The sequence below is a fragment of the Phragmites australis genome, chromosome 22 (genome assembly GCF_958298935.1).
Source record: "Phragmites australis chromosome 22, lpPhrAust1.1, whole genome shotgun sequence".
NCBI classification, from domain to species: Eukaryota; Viridiplantae; Streptophyta; class Magnoliopsida; order Poales; family Poaceae; genus Phragmites; species Phragmites australis.
In genome coordinates, this window is record NC_084942.1 from 21,559,330 (window position 1) to 21,585,247 (window position 25,918).

At 41.9% G+C, this 25,918-nt stretch overlaps 2 protein-coding genes across 2 annotated transcripts; one reads left to right on the top strand and one right to left on the bottom strand.

Annotated features, from left to right (window-relative positions):
* The first annotated feature begins 11,558 nt into the window (after positions 1 to 11,558).
* LOC133905572 (myb family transcription factor PHL5-like) lies at positions 11,559 to 18,747 on the top strand. Its single transcript, XM_062347397.1, has 6 exons — positions 11,559 to 12,306; positions 12,852 to 12,928; positions 13,249 to 13,291; positions 13,583 to 13,697; positions 16,256 to 16,451; positions 18,274 to 18,747. The coding sequence occupies exons 1-6, from the start codon at positions 11,970 to 11,972 to the stop codon at positions 18,634 to 18,636; spliced, it is 1,131 nt and encodes a 376-aa protein (XP_062203381.1). The 5' UTR covers positions 11,559 to 11,969; the 3' UTR covers positions 18,637 to 18,747.
* Positions 18,748 to 20,898: 2,151 nt separating this feature from the next.
* On the bottom strand, positions 20,899 to 25,918 carry LOC133904876 (extra-large guanine nucleotide-binding protein 1-like). Its single transcript, XM_062346504.1, has 8 exons — positions 24,688 to 25,918; positions 23,706 to 23,843; positions 23,519 to 23,623; positions 23,254 to 23,430; positions 22,880 to 23,057; positions 22,429 to 22,676; positions 22,156 to 22,322; positions 20,899 to 21,743 (listed from the first exon to the last, which is right to left on the bottom strand). Exons 1-8 carry the CDS (start codon positions 25,807 to 25,809, stop codon positions 21,146 to 21,148), a joined length of 2,733 nt encoding a protein of 910 aa, XP_062202488.1. The 5' UTR covers positions 25,810 to 25,918; the 3' UTR covers positions 20,899 to 21,145.

Sequence of the window (25,918 nt, forward strand, 5' to 3'; positions counted from 1 at the left end):
ACCACAACTCGAGCAGTAGAACTTGGGTAATACAGCGCGCACCACGGCCTTGATGTCGGCGACCCTGACATCGGCCATGACGCAAAGATGAGCATCTAGATGACAGCTGTCTCGGACACTAGGTAGTAGAGCAGCAACAGCACTCTGCCGATCTCGAACGCCATGTACCCAAAGCATGCCATTGAAGTACGGGAACGAGCTCCGGCCGTACAACAGCATGCCATCCAGGTCAGCTCGAGCCGAGGCTCAGCGAGGATGGAGATCAACACGATGAGCTTGTCGCCGGACTAGGAGAAGAAAGGAATGAACCCTTGATTTTTTTTCCCGAAGACATAGCACCGTCGCCGCCATCGTCGATCTCTAGCTCCATCCACTAGATGTCCCATCTGACCCCACAGTGAGCACAACCTGCTCCTACTCTACCTCCTTGTCCCCTCCTTTCTCTCTCTCTCTACAGCCGCAACCGCCTCCTCATCGAGCCACCATAGGCACTGCCCTATCCTGCTCGTCGCTAGTCACCAAAAAGACCTCCCCGTCCGATCCGAGCCCATGGCGAGCATCACTGAGAGCACCTCTCTTTCTCGGGGCCTATCTCTCCCTGTCCATGCTTGTGCAAGGCCCTCACTGAGAGCACCTCCTCCACCACCCTTCTCTATTACTGTTTGCCGCTAGCGAAGCCATACCAGCCAAGGCAACACCACCAGAGCACTAGTCGCACCCCACAGCACGCTCCCACACCTCTTGTTTAGCCCGAAGCCACCACTGCTAACTCTAGTGAGGTCTTACCGCCGCTGGCCAACATACAACGACTTGGACCCCACCTCTATTGGCGCTTGCAGCAGCAGCCAAGTACCGCGAGGGATTCATGGCTGACTGCCTCCTCCGTACGAGCCTGTGCCCGTGCGAGGCCACCACCGAGCCACCTCCTCCGCCGCCTTTCCTCTATGCCATCGGCCGCGTTGGTGCACCCCCTGAGTTAAGCCGAACCGCAGACGAGCTTCGCTGCCTCCCATGGGCCCTGTTTCCATGCTCCACGCCGAGCTTTCACGCCATTTGGCTGGTTCTGGCCAAACTTCAGCGAACGCACCGTCGTTTACGCGCTACCGGGCCGCCCCTCTCTCTCTCTCTCTCTCTCTCTCTTTCTCTCTCTCTCTCTCTCTCTCTCTCCCTCCCTCTCTCCCTCAGTGCCCCTCTCTCGGTTTCACTGACGCATAGGACCCGCTGTGCCACCTCAGTATATTCTGACCCAGTCGAAGCTAAGTTGTCACCACGTAGGACGAAACCACTGCCCAAATTATCTTAGGGAGGAAAAACAAACGGTTTCAATTGTTGTGAGAGCCTCCATATATGGTTTTCTGGTTTAGGAGGAAAATCATACATAGACAATAGTTGAAGGAGCCAAATTAGACTTTTTCATCTCTAAAACATTATTAAGCTTTAATGGGTTCAAAAGATATCCAAAGTCCAGGCCCATGGATACTATTGGCCCATCTGTTGCTGTGGACTGTGGTAGGACATAATTCAGTGGGAAGGAGATCATATAATGTAACTGCATTGTGATGTGACTATAGACATGTGAGCCAATTCTCAGTGGGCTCCACGTGTCAGCGACGATGTCACCTCGTACAGTTACATCAGAGGAACCATTTCCCTTCGGGTGCCCAAAAAGAGTCGCACAATCAGGCGGTGTTTGAGATTGGTGTGGGTGCACTATGCAGGGCATGTGTCATTTGACCAAGACACTAGAATTTGAATGTCAAATTTCAAATGATTTTTTGTTTTAAACTGTAACTCTACTTTTTTAATCCGTTTGAACATTTGTGTTGAATAAATTTAATGCAATCTCTACTATACAAAACATTAGTTCCGTATCACCTTTTTCCACTGCTCTCCTCCTATCTAATAAAAATTGAATAATTTATCCACTTTTGCTATCTACTCTCGTCCTCTAACATCCTCACCTTGTTACCGGCTACGGATATGGAACCTATTTTACTAATAAAAATAAATAAATAATTTAGGAGAGTAATTAGTGGATAATTTTCTCCTCCTTTTTCGGATCTCATCTGAAATCAAAATATGGCATCGCTCCAGACGTATTCGTTCGATGACGCTTCCATGGCGTATCTACATCTCTATATCTTAAGTTTATGCTTGATGTTACCGTATCTAATATTTATGTTTTAGTTATAACACACGGGCACTTACCTAGTAATAAGAATTGTTGAGTGCGGCGAAGCTAGCACTTCTAGCTGTTTCGCTTGCCTCTTTCTTATTGTGGCAGCTATTTATGGTGTAGCCGAAATGAACGAAAAGCAGCAGCTAAGAAGTCAGTCAAGCTCTTTTGCATCTGAACATGTATTCAAATAGAAGCTAAAATAAAATAAGATCCAATGTGAATATATTTATTATTTTTTATTTTTCAATAAATTCAATAATTCGAATGGACTATTTTCAATATTTCTAATATATTGTTTCAACAATTTGAACAAATGTTGAACAATTTTTTTAGAAATTGTTGAGTTAGGTTTAAAACATTATTGAGTAAAGTTTTTAAAAATGGTGAGCCGTTTCAACATTTTAAATAATATTTGAACATTTTGCACATAAAATGTTGAACGTGTAATATAAAATTGTTGACTTAGGTTTCACAAAACGTTAAATCAAATTTGGGGTTTAGGGCTTGTCGTCCTTCTGCAGGGCAATTTTATCTCAATTTTAGGGTTGTTCGAAAATCAAAATGCAAGAATTTGTTTCTAATTCGTAAAAAAAAAATCTGTAAACTTCTAGGGCGTGGCTGGAAGCATGAATTATACAGGACGAAGTAGTAGTTCGACGTCTAGATAAACCAAAAAAAATTCTTGGTTAGTAAGATCACACCAGCTAACCTTCCCCATATATAAGCATGTCTGGAAATGTTAATTACCCAAGAAAAGTTACACCAGATTATGTTACAGGCAGAGAGGGCCAGATCAGAACCCTCCAATTGTGCACCTGTGAGGCAATCCACATCCATCCACGACATCAAAAGTGACAGTTCATCACCACCAGGAAGGATCCAAAAGTATGCTTCCAAGCAAGATTGAGCATCCTGTCGAGTGACATTGCTCCCGAGGATTTGTTCATAGCTAGCTGCTTGCTGAGTAGTAATCAGTCTATTGCCTCCATTTGCCATCATGTGGTGAAGCATCCTCCTCTCTCTCTCTTCTCTTTTCTTTTCTTCCTTCTGAAAATCTCTCTCTCTCTCTCTCTCTCTCTCTCTCTCTCTCTCTCTCTCTCTCTCTCTCTCTCTCTCCATTCAAGAGTGGTTGGCAGTTGGCAGTTGGCACATGTCTTTCTTCTTTTATTCCTAGTATCTAGCTTAGAGTGCATTTTCAATCAAACCAACATTATTATTATTCACCAATGCATAGTGCAACTCAAGAACTTGTCCCCTAGCTAGCTCCATGCTCTCCACTAATTGTTGGATTTGTTTGCTTCTTCCTCCCAAATTTTACAGAGGCAACAAGAAACTAGAACATTGGATTGCACTTATTAATGATATCTCGTAGTATATATTTAGATTTGATACATACGAGTGATATTTATATAGATATATGTTTAGAAAAAGAGTAATTTCAAACAACTTGTGAGTGGGTGCAAGTTTGTCCAAGAACTTGTTGATGGTGCATACGGGAGACCATTCCGCATGTCCAATAGCTTAAGTAGCTAGGAAACCTAGCAATTGATGTTGACTAGATCATATCCAAGCACATGCAAGGTTCTAAACATATATAAATCCATCCATCTCAATCATGTAGTATATTCCTCTCTACATCACTCCGTGCTCGTGTCCCATAAAATACAATCGTAGTTAGCAGACTAAAATATATCCCAAATGACATCACTATCATATCCTTGGAATGAGATCTACTACGATATTATGCCATCTGTATGTGTCTCCTTTTCGTCAAAGATGGTGCATGCATGTGCGTCATCTTTTAATCACAAAGAAAAAAAAAGAAAGGATGGAAAAAGTTGGAATAGAAATCCCAGTGTTTCTCCTACTCGTTTGCACGGAGACTTGGATTGGAACACCCACCACCATCTTGGGCCCCGACTCGTGTGCATCAGGGGCATCCCCCGTCATTTCTAGTGGGGATGCGAGGGAAATCGATGGAAAAATACAATGGCAATGGTATTTCAGGAAATGTACCTTATAAAGAAATTCATACTAGGAAATATTGCTCCCGCTATATGAATATCTAGATGAATTTGAATTTTCTTATATGTTGCAATTGATACCATGAAACAAACAAAGAATTCAAAAGAAGATTTAGTGAAGGAAGAAGAATCTTGAGTGAAAGAGTACAGTTAAAGAGCGTGGAACAGTATATGCATTGTTATGCGCAATTCATCGGGATGTTCTCCCACGCCTAAAATGGAAAATATGGAGTGGAGTAGTGCCTTTCACTCAAGGTTTTAATCAAAAGATGCCGAAACATTCAACTGAACTGCTGAAGGGAGCAAGCCAACCAGAGAGGAGTGATTGAGAGAGAGAGAGTGCGAGAGAGAAAGCTAGCTTAGCTGTGCAGGATCTGTGTGTGTGTGTGTGTGTGTGTGTGTGTGTGTGTGTGTGTTAGCTGTGCAGGATCTGTGTGTGTGTGTGTGTGTGTGTGTGTGTGTGTGTGTGTGTGTGTGTGTGTGTGTGTGTGTGTGTGTGTGTGTGTGTGAGAGAGAGAGAGAGAGAGAGAGAGAGAGAGAGAGAGAGAGAGAGAGGGGGGGGGGGGGGGGGAGAGATGAGTTACGTCCCAAGAAAGTTGAACTCCCAAGCTCGTTTGCTGACTACACGGATTAGGACTATCGAATTTATCCGTTCTATACGTTAGGTCTTGTCTAGATAGATCCTGAGTAGGAATTAGATCTAATCGCTCTTCAGACAGACGGGGAAACTAGTTCATTAACATGAATTTATTGTCATTCTATATGGCAAGCGAGACGGAGCGTCATGAATGTGTAGTTTTTTACGATATTTCCGGCAAAAAAAAAAATATTTTTACGATACAGTATATATGACGGTAGAAGTGTAGCTTTGCAAAGCTGAATATCGAAAGTGTAGTTTTCTGATATATAGTGTTGACTAAAGTATAGTTTTGCAATAGTTTTCCACCTTCTTCGAGTTTACTTTTGTAAAATTTACTCAAGGAATCAACTCAAAAGGAATGGTACAATCAGCAATTAAGTTCCACGATCAAACTCACACTACTACAGAATCCACATGTACAAATGGTACTACAGACAACTCCAAACTAGAATTATATGAGATAAAAATGATAACAAGCAGTTAGACCCATTCGAGTCATTATGCCCAAAAACTAGCCGTTATGAAATTTTCTGGTTTAACTTGGAACTTCCAAGTTACTCGAATTAGACCCATTCGAGACCCCTGTCTGGATCAAGTCTGTAACCTTCGAACTGACCACAGAATCTAGAACTTCTAGATTAAATCCGGAACTTTCAGATTGAAACTTCAAACCAAAACTGAGAACCCCAACTCGGATTTCATCCGGAACTTTCGGCCAATCCAAAACTTTTAGATTAACCCAGAACTTTCGAGTTCAGCACAATAGACCCTTAAAAAAGGCGATAACTTTTGATCCCGATATCCAATTTTGATGATTTTGGACTCTACGAAAAACTTATTCAGAGGGATACCGATCCAATAGAAATCATGATCTCAAATACATTTGATCAAAACTAAGAACACTTCCGCACTTTCTGCACCAGACTCCTAAAGCGAACTCTCACTTTGTGTTGGTTAGAAACTCTTCAGCACTGAGACACGACAATTTGCTCTACGTTGCATACCTCTTAATAGTACGGCATATCTATACTCAAATTCAAATGTAAAACTTGTTTGAACCAATTTGAGCATTTGAATACCTTTAAGTACCGTTTTCTTCTTTCAAACTTAGAGAGTTGCCAACTTTAATATCGTCTTCACTTCATCTCTTATTGATTCTTCATATGATTGATGCAAATCACCCAAAGTTTTTCATGACCTCGCAAGGTATTGACGCAAAGCCTTCACTCGCCCTTCACCATTGCCTTACTCCTTCAGCGCTAAGCCGTTTGCTTACCCTTAACTATTGGATGGTACATCGTAACTGAGTCTTGATTGCTCTTCACCCTCTTGCCATAGAAAACCATTTTTTATCTGACATCTTCAATAAATTCACTTTATAATATATAGAGTCCAATATTGTTCTTCACTCTGGCATATATGATTTCAATTCAACTCATATCTTCTTATGGATCTTAACCTCAACTCACTCTCAAGCATAAAACACATAGGTTAGTCCATAAAACTTAATTCACAATATTGTACCTTAAATTACTTGATCTCCACAAGTAATTTAGCATTTATGCTTCAAGCTTCTTCTTCTTCTTCTGAGCATCACTAAGATCTCAATGACTTTGATATAATTCTTTGAACTCATGTCATTTCTCAATGAATCCATATTTAAATCTTATGCATCTCCTATGGAATACCCTAATAATAATTCTCAATATAATTGTTAGTTTATAGGTATTATTATTAATTTACCCGAGCATCACCTAGAGCTTATTTATATTAATACATATTTCTCCTCCATGCATCACGTATGGAACACCCTGCTAACAATTCTTAACACATATGCTAGTTCATAGGTATTATCATTAATTACCAAAATCACACTTAGAGGCTAGATGCACTTTCAACATACTTATGGGCCGATACTTGGGTCAATAAAACTGAGGTATGGGTATTTTCATTTTATTAGGTTATACAGTGGTTCTTAACCCTAACCTTTTGTGCACTAGATTATGGCCCAAATAAATAATATTTAATGTAAAAAACATTATTATTATTTCTTTAAAGAAAGTTTTCCAGTGAATCTTAATGTTTTTCCATTTATGCACTAGAATTCTTAATGACTGTAGCCCAAATTAAATTATGTTAATGTGCCAAAATTTACGATTCTTCTTTGGATAAATTGGAACCAACGGGAGAATTTATTTAGAGACTTTTGATGTTATTTTGGCCGTGGTTGCATACTGACCAACGTTGTTTGCGATTATGCACTAAATTTAACGATTAATTCATGTACATCCATCATTACTTTCTGACCAATTTTGATTGTAATTATGTGCCATTTATGTATTATTAAAAAGTATTTTCTGTTTTTTGCCCAACAATGATATGGATTTGAATTGAATTTTTGCATGATTTTAATCAAACTAACGTAGGGTTATCTTCGTGTAAATATTTATTCATGATAATGTTTTAATCTGGCCCAAAATTTTCCTTCAACTCTTAACACTTCCATCATTTCTGCCATCATTGACAGCATAGACGAGCTCACAAGAAGCAATTTTTTCCGGTTGGAAAGCAAAAGTAATGGTTGTACTTGTTATTCTGGATCTTGATTATGCACTCAGGGTTAACGCTCCCACTACACCCGCCATTGGCATGGAGAATTATGGAACACTTAAAATACTTATGATGTTATTTCTGAGAAGTGAGAACGATTGAACCGTTTGTCTCTAATTGTTATGAAGAACTCTATATCAGTCAGGATAAGGGGAGCAATCCATGACTCCGATACTGCTAAGACGTACCTAGCGTCCATGGAAGAGCAATTCAAATGCACCTCCAAGGTTTATACTAGTACACTCATTCAAAGACTTTTAAGCACTAAGTATGATGGGTCCGACAGAATAAGAGATTACATTATGATGATGACTGACATGGCTGGTAAGCTCAATGGCATGGACATGAATACCTGAGGCTTTTCTTGTCCATTTTATTATGACATATTGACCTCCTGAGTTTACTCTATTTAAAATCAATTACAACACTCAGAAGGAGAAATAGACCATGAGCAACTTGATCGCGATGTGTGTCCAAAAGGAGGAGAGGCTGAGGGATGAAAATAAAGATTATGTGCATCAATTTAGAGGCTCCAACAAGAGAAAATTCCAAAGAGATTATAAATTTAAGAATAAGCTCCATTAATAATGTTTGTATGTTCCTTCCATCAGGAGAATCTTATTTTAGTTTCTTTGTTGGACGATTAAAATTATGAATGTAATTTCATAGACAATAAGTGTATCGCTTAAAATTAAATTTAGATATTATTAGTCATACTTCATCTGAATGAATTTTTTATATCTTTGAATGTTTGTAATGCGAATAATGAGACTTATTCGAAACCGTGGCATTGCCATTTTGGCCACGTTTCAAGAGGGAGAATAAAGCACCTCATTAAGTAAGTGATTCTCCACCTTTTAGACTTCTCTGACTTCAAATATTGCACACTTTGAGGGGGAGACATTGATGTTTCTAAAATTCTTAATGAAGCACCTAATGATGAGCCTCAGCAGTTCCCAACTCGTATGAAGAACATTCGCCTGAATGGCTTAATGATGAATGGAACTCAGTAGAAATTCCCGACGAAGCCAAAACAGTAGACTAAAAATGAGTCTATAAAACAAAAAGTGACTCTAAGGGAAACATGGAAAGGTTCAAAGCAAGGCTCAAAGAGAATAGATTGATTATAATAAAGTAAATCATAAATAAATTGACAAATGCATTTAAGTAAAGTTTAGAAGGGAAAAATTCACCATCTTAGTCATTAGAAGAATCTCGGTGAATCTTCTTACATCCTTTATAATGATATTCAACATGATAGGTCCAAATCCATACATTGATAGAGTAGTAAAGAAATACAGTATACATAAGTAATCTGTCTCATCTGCTCCTATTGTAAAGGGCAATAAGTTTAGGATATTTTAATATGCAATGTATGGGGAACCTTTATGACACTGATCAGACAAAGTCGGTTCCTTATGCTCCAGCTATCAAAAGCTTATAGGCCCTGAATTTAGTTTTCGTAACCAGGATGTTTAGCAGATATCAGTCAAATCTAAGACCGGACCACTGGAAATCCGTTGAGGAAGTCATTCGCCATTTGCAAAGCACTAAGTACTACATGCTCATGTTTAAGAATTCGTTTGTGAGGTGTGTGGATACTAAGAAAAACAATGGCATGTTATATCCTCACCCTCGTCAGAGGAGCTATCTCATGAAAAATCTCCAAACAGACACTTATAGCATCGTCATCAATGCAAACTAAGTTTCACTACAACAAAAACCTCATGTAGAGGCACTTTTGTAAAGACACCATATGATTTGTAAAGATACTATATGATTTGTCCTTACAAATATGACATATGATCCTGTAAAGACATTTCTTATGGCACTTTAAAAGATGTCTCAAGTACAGAGACACTACATGAGACATTTTAAATTATAGAGATATATTTTTAAAATATTTTCTAAAATGTCAATACAAAATTATGTAGAGACATTTTTGAGGCATTTTTAATGCGTTGTTATGTCGTAGAGACATAATTTGAGACACTCATTTTAATATTCAAGAGACACTATTTTGATGTTTGAGGCATGTAGTGAAGTAGTCATAACAATTATACCATACAATTAAACAAGAAGTGATGTGAGGATGAGTTGCCTAGCTAATAGAGAATAAGCATATACTTGTGATTGCATGAGGTCTTGAGTTCGATTCGAGGATTGGTCACTACAAAAGTATCACATTATTACAATATATTTCTAGCATATAGAGATAATATTGTGTCTCTACCAAATGTCTTATGGGACATATTGACATTTATCAAATTATCTCTTTACTCAAAGAGACACTACATATAGGGGCACCTCTAAGACACTTTAGATAATGTGTCTATGACTATGTAGAGACAATATAAAATGTCTCTAGAAGACAAAAATAGTATCTCTACACACTACATATGTTGTAGTGTTTGTAGCATGTTACGAGACTACCGAGCAAGTTGTATGGCTAAACAACTTATGCTATCCTGGAATTAAGAGTGGTAGACAACTTTTTAAAACCACTTACGTAGTTTTTTATACGAGTAACAACAAATCGAGTGGTGCTGCTAAACACATCGACATTAAGTATTATATTGTAGAAGATAGAATCTAAGATCAAACAATTAGTATCAAGCATATAAGTACTAAATCAATGCGTGCGGTGTCACTCACTAAAAGGCTTACAACCCCATAATTTTTGTGATTATATTATCGGCATTGAGTTATTGGAAAACCTATGATTCTAGATAAGAGTACCATAAGGCAAATCAACTTTCATTAACCATAATGAATTTCTATTTCAAGATGGAGTAGTATGCTATAGGTATTTGAGATTTTAGTGGTATTTCGTTAGCTACTGTAACGCTTTGCTTTTGGTGTGATGTTTCATCAACAGTGGGATTATGATGTTAACTTTACGATCAAGGGGAAGAATATTGGAATTGATCTCAGCTCTATCCTAACGTGTGCCAAACGAATGTGATCGAGAAAGAGGGGGAGTCCAGCCCCTCGCTCACGCTTTGATCGAAAGTGCAGCCAATAGATTGGTTGTGGTCCCGTCTCACCCTACGCTATATAAAAGGGGGTTTCCCGTGAGACTTAACAAACTCTGAACAACCCTAAACTCTAATGTGATCATCAGCACTTAGCAGCGAAGCGAAGACCTCCGCTGCCGCCGCTATCTCCAAGCCTACACCCCAGTTCCGCGCCCACATGTCTTCACCGGCATTGTGTCATCCATGACTACATCGTCATTGTGCACCTACGATGCTCCTTTGTTCCGAGCCGCCACCAAGCACCCAATCACATCTCCAAACTCCGGTATGTTTACGTTTCCGCACTAATGTTTGTGCATCCAATAGTTGAGATTGGGATGGATGATGTTTAGTCTAAGCTAAGTACCAATAATACAATCTGGACAAAAATATTTTCACCAAATTTTCTTTGTAAACTATCAAAAGCCTAAGCTGACGGAGAACTCACTTACTATAGATAGCTAATCCTAGGAGGCTAATACTTCAACATTCTTCCTCACGTGCAGACTTTGGCCTAATGCCTCAAATATGGAGTAGGGCTAGCTCAAAATTAAGATATTTAGTTATGGGACCATCAAGGTTTTAAAAACTAGTAATCGGTACTCGACCCGTCACCCATCTAGTAGAAACTAGTCAGTCTAACCGGTAGGAGCATCCATTAGTTCCTTGTCCTCGGGCTCACAGTCGAATAATCGGCCTAGTAGGCCCGTTTTCAAAACACTATATTGAGTTATATATACCGAACAATTGGCTAAAAAATGCTAAGCTGCTAATGAAATGGTCAACTATTCACTTATATTTCAATGTGACTCTAATGTTCGCGCTTTTATAATATTCGCTGCATATTCTCTAAAAAATCAGGACTACTCAACTAATCGGCTAGGATCTACAAGGAAAAAACAAACATATTTAGTTATCAGTGCTGACTGAGCGTGGTCCCTTGGTCAATTCAATGGAGAAAGGGAATTTAAATACTACACAGTGAGATGCATTCCGTGCAGTCAGATCCGTTAGAGCATGTCACACTCCAACCGCTCTCTGTCTCCCCTTTCCTATTTCATGCAAGCTCAACCCTACCCTCCCCCCCCCCCCCCTCTCTCTAGGCATTATACCTCTGATTCCTTTAACTACACACATCTCTCTCTGACTCTCTCTTACTCGCTCTCTCTTCTCTCTCTCATTTTATTCCCCAACCTGAGACACTGCCAATGCCATCTCCCTCTCTCTCTCTCTCTCTCTCTCACCATCCCTGCCTTCATAGTGGTAATAGCATAATATCATTATTCTCTCTCTAGCTCCTGTGCTTGTAACCTCTCTCTCTCTCTCTCTCTCTCTCTCTCTCTCTCTCTCTCACGCTCAAACACAAACCCCCATACAAGAATGATATGCCACTCATGACCTAATCACTTGATTCCACCACATCAGTCATCTTCTCTCCTTTCCTTCCTTGGAACCAGAAAGTTCAGCTCGTAGTTGCAACAAGATTCCGCTGCTCTGCAATGAGCACCTCTACTAGCAGTGTGACTCCTGATCTCTCCCTCCACATCAGTCATCCGTCCCCGGAAGCCGGCGGTGAGACGCCGGAGCCAAGGCTGTTGATGGGGCTCGACACAGCTGCTGCGGCGGCGGCGGCGAAGACGGTCGACGTGGCCGTGCAGCGGCACGGCCTCCAGGTGCAGCAGCAGCGGCTGCACCAACCAAGCCAGACGGCCCACGGGTTGAAGAAGAGCTCCGGCACCGGTGGGAAGAGGAGCGCGAGGGCTCCGAGGATGAGGTGGACCACCGCGCTGCACGCGCACTTCGTGCACGCCGTCGAGCTCCTTGGCGGCCATGAGAGTATGTTCATGGCATAATTAACACAGCCCGTGCATGGGTATATATGTATATGTTTGTGCAAAATATACATCTGAAACGTTGATTAATTGCGCATCTGCATATATACTGGGGTACTTTTTAAGTCTTTGATGGGGTTGTCGATCTTGCCTTTGTTGTTAATTTTCTCGGGGTTCTTAATTTGTCACTGTTTCTAGAAGTGTTCTTGATTTTAAAACAGTAATACATATATGTTTATTAAGATATGTGCATAATCACATGAAGTGATTCATGACGTTAGTTGGTGTTTCTTCTTTTCTATTTTTTCCTTGCATTTTCGGAATTTTCAGGAAATTATTTTTTAAGATCTTTCCAGCTTTTGAGTTGTAAGGTGATCGATCGAATTCATCAAATATAACAAAAGATATTTTGAGCAACATGCATTTTCAATTTGTCTTCACATGGGTTTTGTGCAAGCTGCGAGTTTATTAATTCTATTTGGTTTTGATGCATGTGCATTATTCTTGGTTCTGAAGCTTCCTTGCTTTGTTTTTCGTTGCATCTTCTAGGAGCAACACCAAAGTCAGTCTTGGAACTGATGAACGTGAAGGATCTTACACTGGCTCATGTCAAGAGCCACCTGCAGGCAAGGCTTCTCTCCTCTTTTAATTACCTGCATGTATACAAACACTTTCATTGACACTCTCTGATTATCTCACCCAATTTATTAAAAACAAATGGATGTGTAGCCTATTGACATATCTTGTTTGATACCTTCTTGTTGTTAATTAGTTGATATCAAGTACCTATTGTTCTTTTTTGTCCTCCATCTGTCCTAAATATATAAGTATATATATGCATCACATAGTTAGTTAATTTTGTTACATATTCTCTAAGACTAAACCAAATGGCACACATGGAGACTTGCCAATCTAACATATATCTTTCCTTTTTTCTTTCCTGCAGATGTACAGAACAGTGAAGGGCACTGACAGATCATGTGTTGCAGGTAAAAAAAATAACACACATGTTGCCTAGATCTTAATGCTCTGGCACTGTCCATGGTCTGAGTTGATTCAAGGTCATGTCGCAAACAGTGATGAATTATTGGCATGGGATCTATCATCGATGTGCACCCACAAAGCACACAGCTATATAGCTTGTAGCTTGGTGCATGCTGTATGTGATGTATGCATACATGCATGCATGCATACATACATACGGAGTGTATGTATGTGTGTGTATTTGTAGTTTACAATGTGATTATACATATGTATGTATCATGTATAGTGTGTTGCAGGCCATGGCCAGACCAGAGACATGGACTTTCTGAGAAGAGGTGATGTTGGTGAAGTGGAATACTTTGATGGGTTCAACAGCAACATGGTCAACACTGCTCTAAACAATACTGACAGGTTTATACATATGCATGTGTCTGATCAGATTGATTATATATAAATACAGTACTTCAATAAGTTACTATTTATAAGTATATATTTGTGAGTATCAATATGATGCATGTTTTGTTTCATCTCTTGGTCTTTGTGTCTGCAAAGCCTGCAACTTTGCTGCAATTGGAGGGTATGGATGTGTTGTATGAGTGCATTTAGGTCATTGTCATCTTATTTTATAGTCCTGCATATGGATGTGCATGCCTAGCTTGTGTGATATGGGTGGAAACTAGTAAAGTGTGATGGTGGCAGGATCTAGAGGAATTTGACTGCATTATTTTAGTTGATGGCAGTCGATCGGTTTGGGCTGTATATGATCCAGGTTTTCAGTTGTGTACTTCAGGGCCTATTTGGTTGCCTGCCAAATCTTGCCACGCTATAACTTAGGTGTGCCACACTTTTTTAGGCGTGTGTTTGATTCAATTCGCACAATTATGATTTACTGAACTTTCTTAGTCTCATACCTCGTATGTCAGTCATTTTTTTGCCAAAGATCATTTTTTTTTCGCCGCATTTTTTTGGATGCTACACTTTACATAACCTCTGTTGCAGCAAAGTTAGCCAGCAACCAAGCATGTCTCTGTTTTGGGTTTTAATAGTGTATAGTTTAGTAGTTAATTCAAAGTCCAAGGAAAGGGTAAGCATCACGTGCTCATCCACAAGATGAGAATTAGCGATCTGCAGAGGAAGATATTCCTTATTCCTCATGTTTTAAGCCCCGTTGGAATCTATGTTTTTCCCCCTCCATCCTTGACGAGGTACTAGGGTGCTTTCTGTGAATTGCTTGCATTTTAAACATGGTGTGTAAAATACGTTGAATATTGTTGCATTTGAGCTACGCATGGGTTTTATCTTAAAAATGGTGCCTACAAAAAATTAACATCAAGAAGATCTCCAGCATCTGACCATTGGTAAAATGTAAGTACTACTACCGTTCAAAGCAATGATAGTTTGACTTAGTACGTGTGCTTGTTTTTGTTTGGGATCCCTATGAGCTAGCAATGCAGCCTTTCCCCAGCCTTTCGATCAGTTCTTTTTCAGCTGAAATGAAAATTTCCATCATGTTGTCATTACTCATCAGCGTCTTTCTCTCTGCCTATCTTTATTTCGGCCTCTACAAGTCTACATCTCTGAGAGAGAATGCATGCATGCACTGGATGCAGTGTCTCTCTCTCTCTCCATCCACACACCTACCCCAGGTATAGTGAGAACAAAATTGAGCATGCATGCATCATGCATGTGTTTACAACACAGACCCGGGGGGGGGGGGGGCATACAAGATGTTAAGATTGGCAGAAATAAAAATAAAGGCCTTGCATGAAAACATTGTACTATCACTGAATAGGGCGTCATGACTCATGATGCCCAGGGAGACTCGTTTCTCCTCATAACTTGCAGTGTTCTCTCTCAGAGAGTGAGAGGTCCCTCACTACCCAACCCAGGAGCTAGCTGCTAGCTAGGACTACCTCATTCTTATATAGCTATTATTTTAAAATATATAATTAAATATTAGAAACTTTGATCATTAATATACATAAAATTATTATAATTTAATATATAAAAAAAGATAGTAATGAATTTATCAAGAAAAATACTTTAATATCATCTAATTTTTTCAATTTTTATCGAGAGTTAGTTATAAAAATAATAATTAAATATGTTTATTAAGACTATATCAATATTCTAAACGATAAGTAAAAAAAGATTGATCCGATAAATAGAGATTCAGATCAGATCCATATCAATTGTCCCTCTGCTGGTGGGCCTGCTACCGGTGTTGCACCAATGCTATGCTGGTGGAATCTTGCATGAGACATCCGGAAGAAGACAAGGGCAGCTCCATTGGCCTTGACTAGGGAAAAGCCTGCATCTGCATGCCCTCAGCTCAAATAGTGGCAAGCATGGACAAGCCACTTGGCAGCACTAGGACTGATCGATCGATTGTTCCTGTTCCCAACAGTCAGTCCTACTAGCCACCTCTCCAGTCCAGATACATGTCTCCCCAACAGCTAGATGCCCTTCTTTTCAGGGTTTAGTTATCATAATAATGCTAATAACCGTCTTCCTGATCGTGTAGCTAGTACAATCTTAGCCATCTCTATTTTACCTGTAATCTCTTCGATTATAAATACTTACCATTTTAATTAAGATTCAATTAAACTTTTAAAATTTTAATCGCTAATAGTTTTTAAAATATTTAATTTGAAAGCATAAAAGTTATATATGCAAATTTATCTTTAAAACAGTTTTATAATATTATATTTTTATTCAATATTATAACTATATTTTAATAAAAAATAAAATTTAAAGTTGCATGTCAAAACCGTAAAAAATCAAAAGCGACAAGAATTTATAATCGAATGGAGTTTCATATTAACAAACAATCAATTCTAGCTAAATGTAATGCTTGTTTCTTTACCATAATTAACATCATGATAAATATGAGCTTGCAACGATGAGACTGGTTTTACTGACAGTAATTACTCATGAGGTGTGCATGCTTTGATTTGTACCGCATGCAGGCCTAGGTCACAATCTCCAGGAGAACAGCAGCAGCAGCAGCTGGACCTGGATCATCGTCATAACACTGCTTGGATCCAAATCCAGCTCCAGCAGAGCGATGAACTGATGAGGCTGCAGACATTGCCATGTCGCCTGCCTTACAACCTCATACCTGATCAACCTGATCGCCTCTTCATGATGGAGCAAAGCATGCAGGTATTATAAATGCTATTCTCCTTGACTGGCTGCCGCAGATCTCATTTATATGGATCACGACCGCGCATTCAGTTTATATATATGACCGAGATCGATCAGAGGCGGTTTAATCAATTAGATCCTCAGGCCGTATTCAGGTGCAGTTCAATGCCAGTATACGCAGGGGTGGGTCCACTCACGAACATGAATGTATAGATGTACGCATAAATTTTTGTACAATTTTTTTTCTATATATAGTATTATGTACCAGATATTCAGCTAATTACTAGCAAAGCCCACGCGACCACATACAACCTAACTGCTCACATCCACGCCCCACCCCACCGGCCTATAGTCTCATCTGACACTGATGCTGGCTCCCCATACCCATGAGATGCACACGAATCTAGTAATTCACATCTCTAGTTCTCTATGAAACTTAGAAGCACGAATGATATGGAGGGTGGTGGCGGCGGCACGAGCGCGAGTGGGTGGAGGCGGGCCTGGCGAGGCACAGTGCCGACACGGGCGAGAGCACTGCCAAGGTGGGGGCCACTGGGCATGGTCACGGTGGTGCAATCTCTGACTCAAGGCTCCCCATCTACCCCTCTTTGTCTCTAGTGAGTGCCCCGGCCTCTCTTTGGGCTTTTTGCTTCGATTGTGAATGCATGGACTAAGTGAAATGGAAACTTTGAGGAGAAATACATATGGATAAGTTCAGTTTGAACTACGTTCGTGATTCAATTCATGCTCGATATGATCATGGTATGACCACGCTTCGTCATTCGTGTTGTGTTCAGAGTGCTACTGCGGTGATAAAAAGGCTATAAAGGTAGAAAGTTCATAGAGCTTTTGCTAGATCAACGAGATTTTTGGAGAATAAGAGAACAAATTTGTTCATGAATACAGTGATGTAAACAACGGTTCAGTAGAAAGAGGGGAAGGTTAGGCTATGCAACGGCTCAAAGCTAAAAAAAATGTCATTGATCTAGGCTGCGATGTGAACACGAGCGAGGCGGGGCATGGCAGTGCTAACACGAGCGCGATAGGTCTGTACCCCTAAGTTGAAAATCCTAAGTCCGCCATTGAATACATGTGCACCAATCAAGCCTAGCTCTTCTCCTTGGAGGCAAAGAGGCAAACTCCTCTTGCTCCAAGCATTTTTTAAAAGAAAGAAAAAGAAATAGCTACAGCTATGTCGTTTCAATATATCAACTTTTATCTTTTTTTCACAAGATGGGCCAGCAGAGGGGCCCACCGGTGCCACCGAGATCGGTGGCCTGGGAGCGGGCACAAGGAGCACACATGCACACACACCTAGTTTCAATATATTAACTAAAGAAGGAGGTGGAAGATCCTAGATTTTTTTTTTAAAAAAAAAAGAGAGAAGATTTATTAAATCTTAACGTTGCGTTACAATGACATAACCGAGTACAAGAGTTTCCCCCGGCCTATGCATAGCTATGCTGAATCCAGAACATAGGTGTACATCTCCTTCTTCACCGTACCATGCATTGGCCTGTTCTGAATTCTATGTAAGGATGATCCTTACTTCACTGATCGCAGTTTAACCACACGCATAAGATGCAATTGATAGGAAGTTTCTTATCTGGGAAAGATGGTATGTAGTATAGTAACGTAGTACGCGCATAGAGCATTTGTAAGGTAACTATAGAATTTATTGCTGTTTCTTTTCCTAAAATGGAGTGAGCAGTGTCCACAAGCTGTCAGATTAACCTTGCTAGCTTGATGAATCATTTTGGATGAGTAAGTGGTCGATCTCATGCTGTTTATCCACACGTATTTGCTTCTTAATTAGCTTAGTGATGATTTCCACATGCAGGGATTGAATGGAGAAGGAGGACAAGACAGTGGGGGAGGCGCCGTTGTTCCTCTTGCAGAGGAGGCTCATCGAACCATGCAGGAGCAGATCGCCGTCGGGCGGCCGTCGTCGAACGCGAGCAGCAGCGTCGATACGATCTCAAGCTCGGAGTGGCTGGCGCCGCCGCCGCAGCAGCAGCAGCATGAGTACCAAAGTGCAGGAGCCGGCATGAGGCTCCGGTTGGCGAGGCCGCCTCCGCCAAGCCTGGAGATGAGCCTGGGGAGGCAGGGGTGGCAGATGGACCAGCAGTGCGGCGGCGGCGGCGGCGGCGAGTTCGAGTCCTCGCCGTCGTCCAAAGAGCCAACTCTCCTCAAGTGCTTGTGAAACGATCGATACATCAAATGCTATCTTTTAATCAGTAACGGAAATGATCCATGCAATCAAGAACAGCCGCGCGGATTAATTCAAAGCTCGCAACTCCTATCTGAAATCTAAGTTCTTGTTTTTTTTTCTCGAGCTGACAATTCTTGTTTAGATTTTTTTTTTTTATATAGACGTACGTCTTGAAAAATCCACATTAGACTTGTGTCTCTAGTTGGAAGGGCAACAATGACAGGTTTAAAAATAAAAAGTGCTACCTCGCAATGCTTAAAAAAATTAAAACAATCTCGAAATTGGCATACATTTGTGATGTATGGGATACTATGATCTATCTCCCTAAGTATTTTTAGACAAAAAATATGATCTATATAATGGGAAACAAAAAAAAAATTCATTGCATATAATAAAATTTGTATTTTTTTCTCATCGTACAAGGATTTGTTTGAGTTGAAATTTTTTTCGAGAGCTAGATTATAGTATCATCTACATAATGAATTTATTTTCAAATTTTTTATGACTATTTTAATAGTATTTTGAATTTTAGAGTATTAGAATGTTGTATTTTTATTTCAACATGTGACAGGAGTCTCGATATGCCATTTTTCAGAGCGAACATCTATTTTTGCAATTTCAAAATTTAAGAAATATAAAAATTAAAAATTTCTCTTGTTTAGACGGAAGCCTTGAGAATTGAGGCCCAACTGCCAAACAGCCTTCAGCCTTATCCTGGGCCGTTTGAGACATGCGTTCATGACATCTTAAGACCATCTTAACTATATTACCTTTATTTTATTACTTTCTTAATTCTCTTTTTTTTATTTATTTTTTCTTATCTATAACAGCTTCTCTTCGAAATGATTCGAAAAAGAAAACGAGAGAAAATACTGTTCTGAAAAGAATGACCTTGTGGAATCCCTTTGTAACGAAAACTGTAAAGAAAAATCATTAAAACGATGAAATAAACAAGAATCTTTTCATAAAATAATTCTCATTGGAGAAGAGACTCACTTGGGATGGCCTAACGGGCTATTGCTTAACTGGCCTAACAAATAGACCTTGGTGGAATCATGGGTACGAGAAGAGTGTGCGACGGCTTTCCTTAAAAAAAAAAAGAGTGTGATGGCTACGACGGAAGGTGTTAAGTACCGTTTGACACAGGTCTGTATTATCTTACAAACGTTTTGATTTTTTTAATAAGATGTTTCTCTACGGTGAATCAGAATTAATTTGTGTAATCGTTTGACTAGTTTAGTAGGTTCGGATTCCTGAAGATTGCATGTGAGAGGGGAAGATGATTATAGTGAGAAACAACATTTTCAATTATCCTCCTACTATAAAAAACGGAAGTTTATTGCAAGAATTAGAAATCAAGCTACCAGTTTATCATTCTCCTGTTTCTGGCACGGATCAGAAACATTTCTCGCTACCAAACGCACACTCGAAATCACGTAGCAAAGCACCACAACATCCTCTTAAAAAAAAACCGTTGAGCTGGAACATGTTTACATCGTGATCGCGGCGCGGCAGCCTAATCGACGTACATGGCGTGCTTTCCTTCAACCTCGCCCGCACGAATCGCGAGGCACCTACGCGCGGGACGCGGTAAGACCGACGACGACTGGTGGCACGCCTGCCAGCTGAGCTGCTCCGATCCAACAATGTGAGACGGTGAGCCGAGGAGGCAGAACCGCGGGCTGGGCGCCGGCGCCGGCGCCGACTGTTTGCCGGCCGTGTGGGACCCGCAGTTTCCTTCTAGAAGGCTGATCCGTTCTCTTGCACACCAACTGAGAATTCAGCTGAGGTCGCCATGTCTTCGACGGCGGCGTCCAACCTGGCCGGCATGTGGCTCGGCATGCTCTCCTCGGTGCTGCAGGGCAAGCGGCAGGTGATGACCGCGAGCCACGGCGTCCAGCAGCAGGAGGAGGGCATCGGAAAGGTGCGGCGGCGGCGGCGGCTCCATGTCCGACGCCACGGTCTGCCTGCTGCTCGACCGGTTAGCGCCTAGCTGAACCGCCGCGTTCTGTCGATTGATCCTGTCATAGCCTCATAGGTTCAGTGTTCTTTTTTCTTGTATAACGTTTTATCATATCATCACAAGACGACGACAACGAGAACAACACCACCTTCCGTAAACATTTGTACCATTTTTAAATGGAAGCATTCAAGAGGGTGGTCGCACAGGACCATAATCCAGAGCAACAATGGAGGATGCATGTACTAGCAAAACACATAGCATAGCTCCATCCTCATGGCGGTACTCTATAGTTCCTGAAGACAAAAGAGCCATTCATCTGGGACTTGCGCCAGCCAAATGCAAGCAACTTGTATTCCAATTTACAAGAATCTGAATGGGTAATCCTCACGCATTTAATCATTCTAATTGCGAATAACTAACAAGCATACACACAATGATCAGCGACGAACAAAAGGAATGAGTACAACTAACAGAGAGCATGGGAGAGGTAATGCACAAATATTTACACCTCTTCTGCATGCAACAAAGGGTCACACGTCAGCGAGAGTAGGAGCTCGGCTCCTCACTGTAAATCGTCTCGCTGGCACCAAACACGGGCTTCTCTTCTTCCCACTTCACAATCTCCCGGCTGTAACGGATCGCTGAACGGACCGACTCCTGATCCAGGGCGTTCACACAGGATACATAAAGTTTCTGCTCCGTGAGCGAGTGGAACAGCCTCTTGAACTTCACCGCAATGTAGTGTGTGGCCATCTGCGCCAAAGTTGCGCCAGTGTGGCTGCTGCGTGTGCTTCTCCTGCTGCCATTGATCAAATTGCGGCTGAGCAGGGGAGTGAAGTCGTCGAACCAATCACATGAGGTTAGCGGAGATTTGTCAATCTTCTGCTCTAGGAGATCAAACTTGGTGAGGAGCAGAAGGAAATCCATTTGCTCGAATGTTGGATGAAGGGCAATGTTCTCAAATAGGTGCCTGCTCTCTATCATCTTGTTGACAACGGTGCCATGTGCATCCTCATAGTACTCATCATAGTCACTAGCAGCAACACAGAAGATAACAAGCCTTACATCATCAAACATTTGCAGCCATTTGCAGTTCCCATGCAAACCTCTATTGTTTATTCTGATCAGCTGGTACCTGAAAACAAATTGAAATGTTCCGTCGGTATTACAACTATCACAGTTGCTGATAGAAATCAAGAATTGGACCTTAATATAAATATATGGTTTCTTAGGACAAACAACATACTAAATATACATGTGAGTTTTCATCCATACATGTGAGTTTTCATCCCAAGAGGCTCTACATGACAATGCCTAATGCCCATACATCAAAACATCTTATTCACATTTACAGATGTGAATCTATATAACACCAAGAGGCTCTACATGACAATGCCTAATGCCCATACATCAAAACATCTTATTCACATATACAGATGTGAATCTATATAACACCATACGACAAAATATAATCATAAAGCTGTAGCAAGACCAAGTCAGACAGGTAATTGCAGACTACTATTGCCTTTAGTGACAGAAAAACTAACCTTAGCAAGGTGTCTTGTGGATCAGGCTCATCAGCACCCAATCCATCCAAAGATAGCTGGGGGAAAGAGAATTCTGTTGATGCTAGCCCATCTGAGGATGTTATCCCATCAGCATAGAGTATATCCATATCAGAGAGCTCATATTCTGTTCGAGAAATATCAACAGCCTGACCATTCCAAACAACAACATTAAAGAATGAACAATCACAATTTGCGCTATCCAATTGCCACTTAAACAATCCCATTTAACAAAAAAAGGATTGCCAATAATACCTTGTCAAGAAAATAACTGGCAGCAGACGGAAGGAACAGCAGTTCACTTCTTCGTCTATATGTAGCTTGAATAGCAGGATCTTTCCATAGTTCCTCAACAAGTGGTGCATATTCACGACTAGCTGCAGGGAAGATGTCTTCAAGATTACCTAAAGCCATTGCTTTAAGAATCCAATCAGAGAATGCTTTCAAGCGCGGAATAAGGGAGTATTCAGTAGCATCATCACAGAACCCAGATTCACAACAGCCTGCAGAAACAAACAAAAATCACTTCTAGCGAGCATAGTTAAGAACATAGGAATGCTCCCTTTTGTTACATTGCTTTACAAATACCAAACAAGTAGGAGTATCCTGAAACTCTGGATAAATAAATTATGCCAGAGAGAGCAACAGGTAGATGGTAGATAGCTGAAAGAATCAAAGTTGTAACAGTATGAGCATTAGGTCATACCAGAGCTAGAAGGGTCACATTGACTGATTTTTCTTCTATCAGCTAAAGCTTCCTCTTCAAACCTTTCACGACCTTCAAGTAATATACCAAGGTAGTTGTATATGTTGCTTTGTATGACTAGTTTCAGATCTTCACGTTCATCGGCCAAAAAGGGTTTGCTCTTGTACAAGAACTTTGCCTAGATTCAAGATCAGTGGCCACATTAATATTGCGGGGTGCAGAAAATTTAGTTACTTTATATGTGCAAAGTATATCTTGGCTCTAATGTTCCAATGTGAACAACGATACTTAGATGGTGATCTTTATCTTACTGCAGCTGATCAACTTATCTATTTGTGTACATTGATATAATAGATGTACATAAACATTTGTACCTGCTTGAGTATGGTGCTCGCCCCAGACCCAACCAACAATAGCTTCTGGGTTGTCTTTTGCTCCAGGTAGTCAGGGATGACTCGATTTACCATGTGAATAGCTTCTTCGCCACATTGATTAGCTGCTTTATTAGGTGTCGGCAATGACAGGACAGGACTAAGAAGCTTCACTATAGGCTGGTGAGCAACGCAGATAAAGATAAAGCTGGTTAGTTTCCTCCTTAAAAATTACAAGGCATCCACATAAGACGAATCCCAAGGTTACCTTATCCCAGATCTTCCCTTTAACGGTTTTTTGGCCTTCCTCTTGGTAAGTCCCATCAGCATTCAACCAAAAGTGAGGTTTCCCAGCACATTGGACTCCTGCCAACTGAAATCAAATAGACTTTTTCAAAAAAAAAAAAAAAAAGCTTACATATCGCAAGATCAGGTAGTAGCATATGATTCCAAACCTTCAGCATTTGCAGTTCAGATTTTGTAATCTCTCGTCCATTAATCAATATTCCGGTGTTCCCATTGCTTGCTTTCTGATCTAGAGAACCTCCAACGTTTAGATTTGGACTGATTATGCAATGGGGCTTGTGTCCCTCCTGGGACATTTTCCAAGAGAAGTTTGTTGTCAGAGTTGTTGATGATGTATGATTAAGGATTTGTAAGAAGAAACAAGCAAAATGCATAATGCAGCAACTGAATTATTAACAAAATTTTGAAATCGCATGAAAAGGATATAAATGTGGCAATTACTATTCAACCTTTCCCACAAACACAAGCCTACCCAAAGGTCCCAAACTATGGTACCAGACACTGAAACTATGTTCTATATATATCATGATTCAACTGCTGTCATTTTGCTATTTCCAAAAAGATTGTGTGTAATGGTTCCATATGTAATATCATAGACATGCCATTGCCAACCTTGACGTGCAACCTTGTGCTGTTCTGAACCAGCATAATCAAAATTATCAAATTCTAATCACAGCACACCGTCCACTCAGATTCCTTGGACGATGATAAATCATTCGGACCATGATGCACCACCCGAGTTGTACTAATTCATCAAATAAAGCCCCATCAAAGTCAACTTAAATATTCCACGGTACCAAGTTCAACAGCACTATCCATCCATCCATAGTTGCAGAACATACATCAAGATTCCCACCAAGAATATACATTGGTGAACTATAGCTCTAAATCAGATAAAATGTCCTAGAAAGAGTAAAACCCAACAGAAAAAACTAAAGAAGTAATCTTTCACTTCAAATCTGCACATTGACAAAAGTAGTGACCCTAATTCCACACTTAAGACAATAACTAAATGGACACGGGAATATAATCAAAATCACAACTAGTTCACTACAGGAGTCTTTGTTACATCAAACCACTACAGCCTCCGAATGATGCACAGTAAAATTCAAGTCGTCACAAGTCACATACCTTCCCCCAGAAGCCGGACACCTTGTCGTACCAATAGAACCCAGGCCGTAGCCTGGAAGGCGGGCACGAGCAGCCCTGCAGCACCACGAGCTCCTCAGGAGACAGCTTGGCCCCGTTGGCGTACACGTCCTCGGCCCGCAGCTGGTTCCCGGCGCACTCCCGCTCACTCCTCATGACAAGCTCCACCTCCGCCGCGCTGAGCAGCCGCCGCAGCACGCGCGAACCTCGCCCCAGAGCGTCCCGCCTCGACTCAGCCACGGGCTGACCAATGCACCCCAGGCACTTGCGGCCCTCCGGCATGGACCCCATCGCCCGGAGCACGCACCCCGCGCAGTACCGCGCGCCGCAGGCGAGGCACGACTCCTTGTCGCCGCGGCCCCAGAAGCCTCCCCCCTTCCCGCATCGGTAGCAGCCGCGGGGCCTGCCCCCACTCTGGTGCGCGGGGGAGAGGGAGCCGCTCGAGTGACCGGCGGCGCAGGACCGGGCCTCCTCCGCTGCAGCATCGTTGTCGTCATCCTCCTCCTCGTACTCGTCCTCGTCGTCAGAGGACTGGAGGAGGGAGCAACTGGTCTCGGCGAAGGTGACCGCGGGCTGGTGAGGCTTCGGCGGCAGCGCCTGGAGGCCGCCGTCACCGGCGCCCTCGTCGTCCGAGGGGGAGGAGGGGAGCTCGGCGGAGTGGTGCGCCGCGGCGTGGTGGTTCTCGATGACCGAGGTGGGGGAGTCCACCACCGCTGCTCCCCCAGCGGGGGCGGGCGCGGCGGAGTGGGGCACGGGGTGGGCGTGGACGGCGGAGCAGAGGGAGGACGGGGTGAGCGGGCGGACGACAGGGAGCGGGGACGAGGAGGCGCAGGGCGAAACCGGTGGTGACGTGAGCGAGGCGAGCGGGATGCGGGAGAGGTCGAGCGGGATGGCGCGCGGGAGCGAGTAGGGGAGCGGCGGGCCATCGTACTCCGCCGCGAAGGAGTAGTCGCCGGCGCCGGCTCCGGCAGTAGCGGCCATGGCCGGGGAAGGCTGCGGCGGCGAGGAGGAGGCTAGGGTTTGGGGAGAAACATGGGGGTGGGAAACCCTAGGCGAGGAGAGGAAAGCGGGGGAGGGGAGGAGGGGTAGAGCTTTTTGGAGCATGCGCGAGGGAGCAGACGATACGGAGGGGGAGAGGTGGAGAAGGCGAGTGAGTGCTTTTGCCCCTGCGCCGGGTCCATGGACCCGTAGACCAGCTGCTGCTGCTTTAAAT

Coding starts and splice junctions, on each gene's coding strand:
- LOC133904876 (XM_062346504.1), bottom strand. CDS start 25,809: ATGCTCCAAAAAGCTCTACCCCTCCTCCCCTCCCCCGCTTTCCTCTCC. Junction 23,058..23,253: donor CGAGCACCATACTCAAGCAG/GTACAAATGTTT, acceptor TCTTGAATCTAG/GCAAAGTTCTTGTACAAGAG. Junction 21,744..22,155: donor CCACAAGACACCTTGCTAAG/GTTAGTTTTTCT, acceptor ATTTGTTTTCAG/GTACCAGCTGATCAGAATAA.
- LOC133905572 (XM_062347397.1), top strand. CDS start 11,970: ATGAGCACCTCTACTAGCAGTGTGACTCCTGATCTCTCCCTCCACATC. Junction 12,929..13,248: donor ATGTCAAGAGCCACCTGCAG/GCAAGGCTTCTC, acceptor TCTTTCCTGCAG/ATGTACAGAACAGTGAAGGG. Junction 13,292..13,582: donor TGACAGATCATGTGTTGCAG/GTAAAAAAAATA, acceptor AGTGTGTTGCAG/GCCATGGCCAGACCAGAGAC.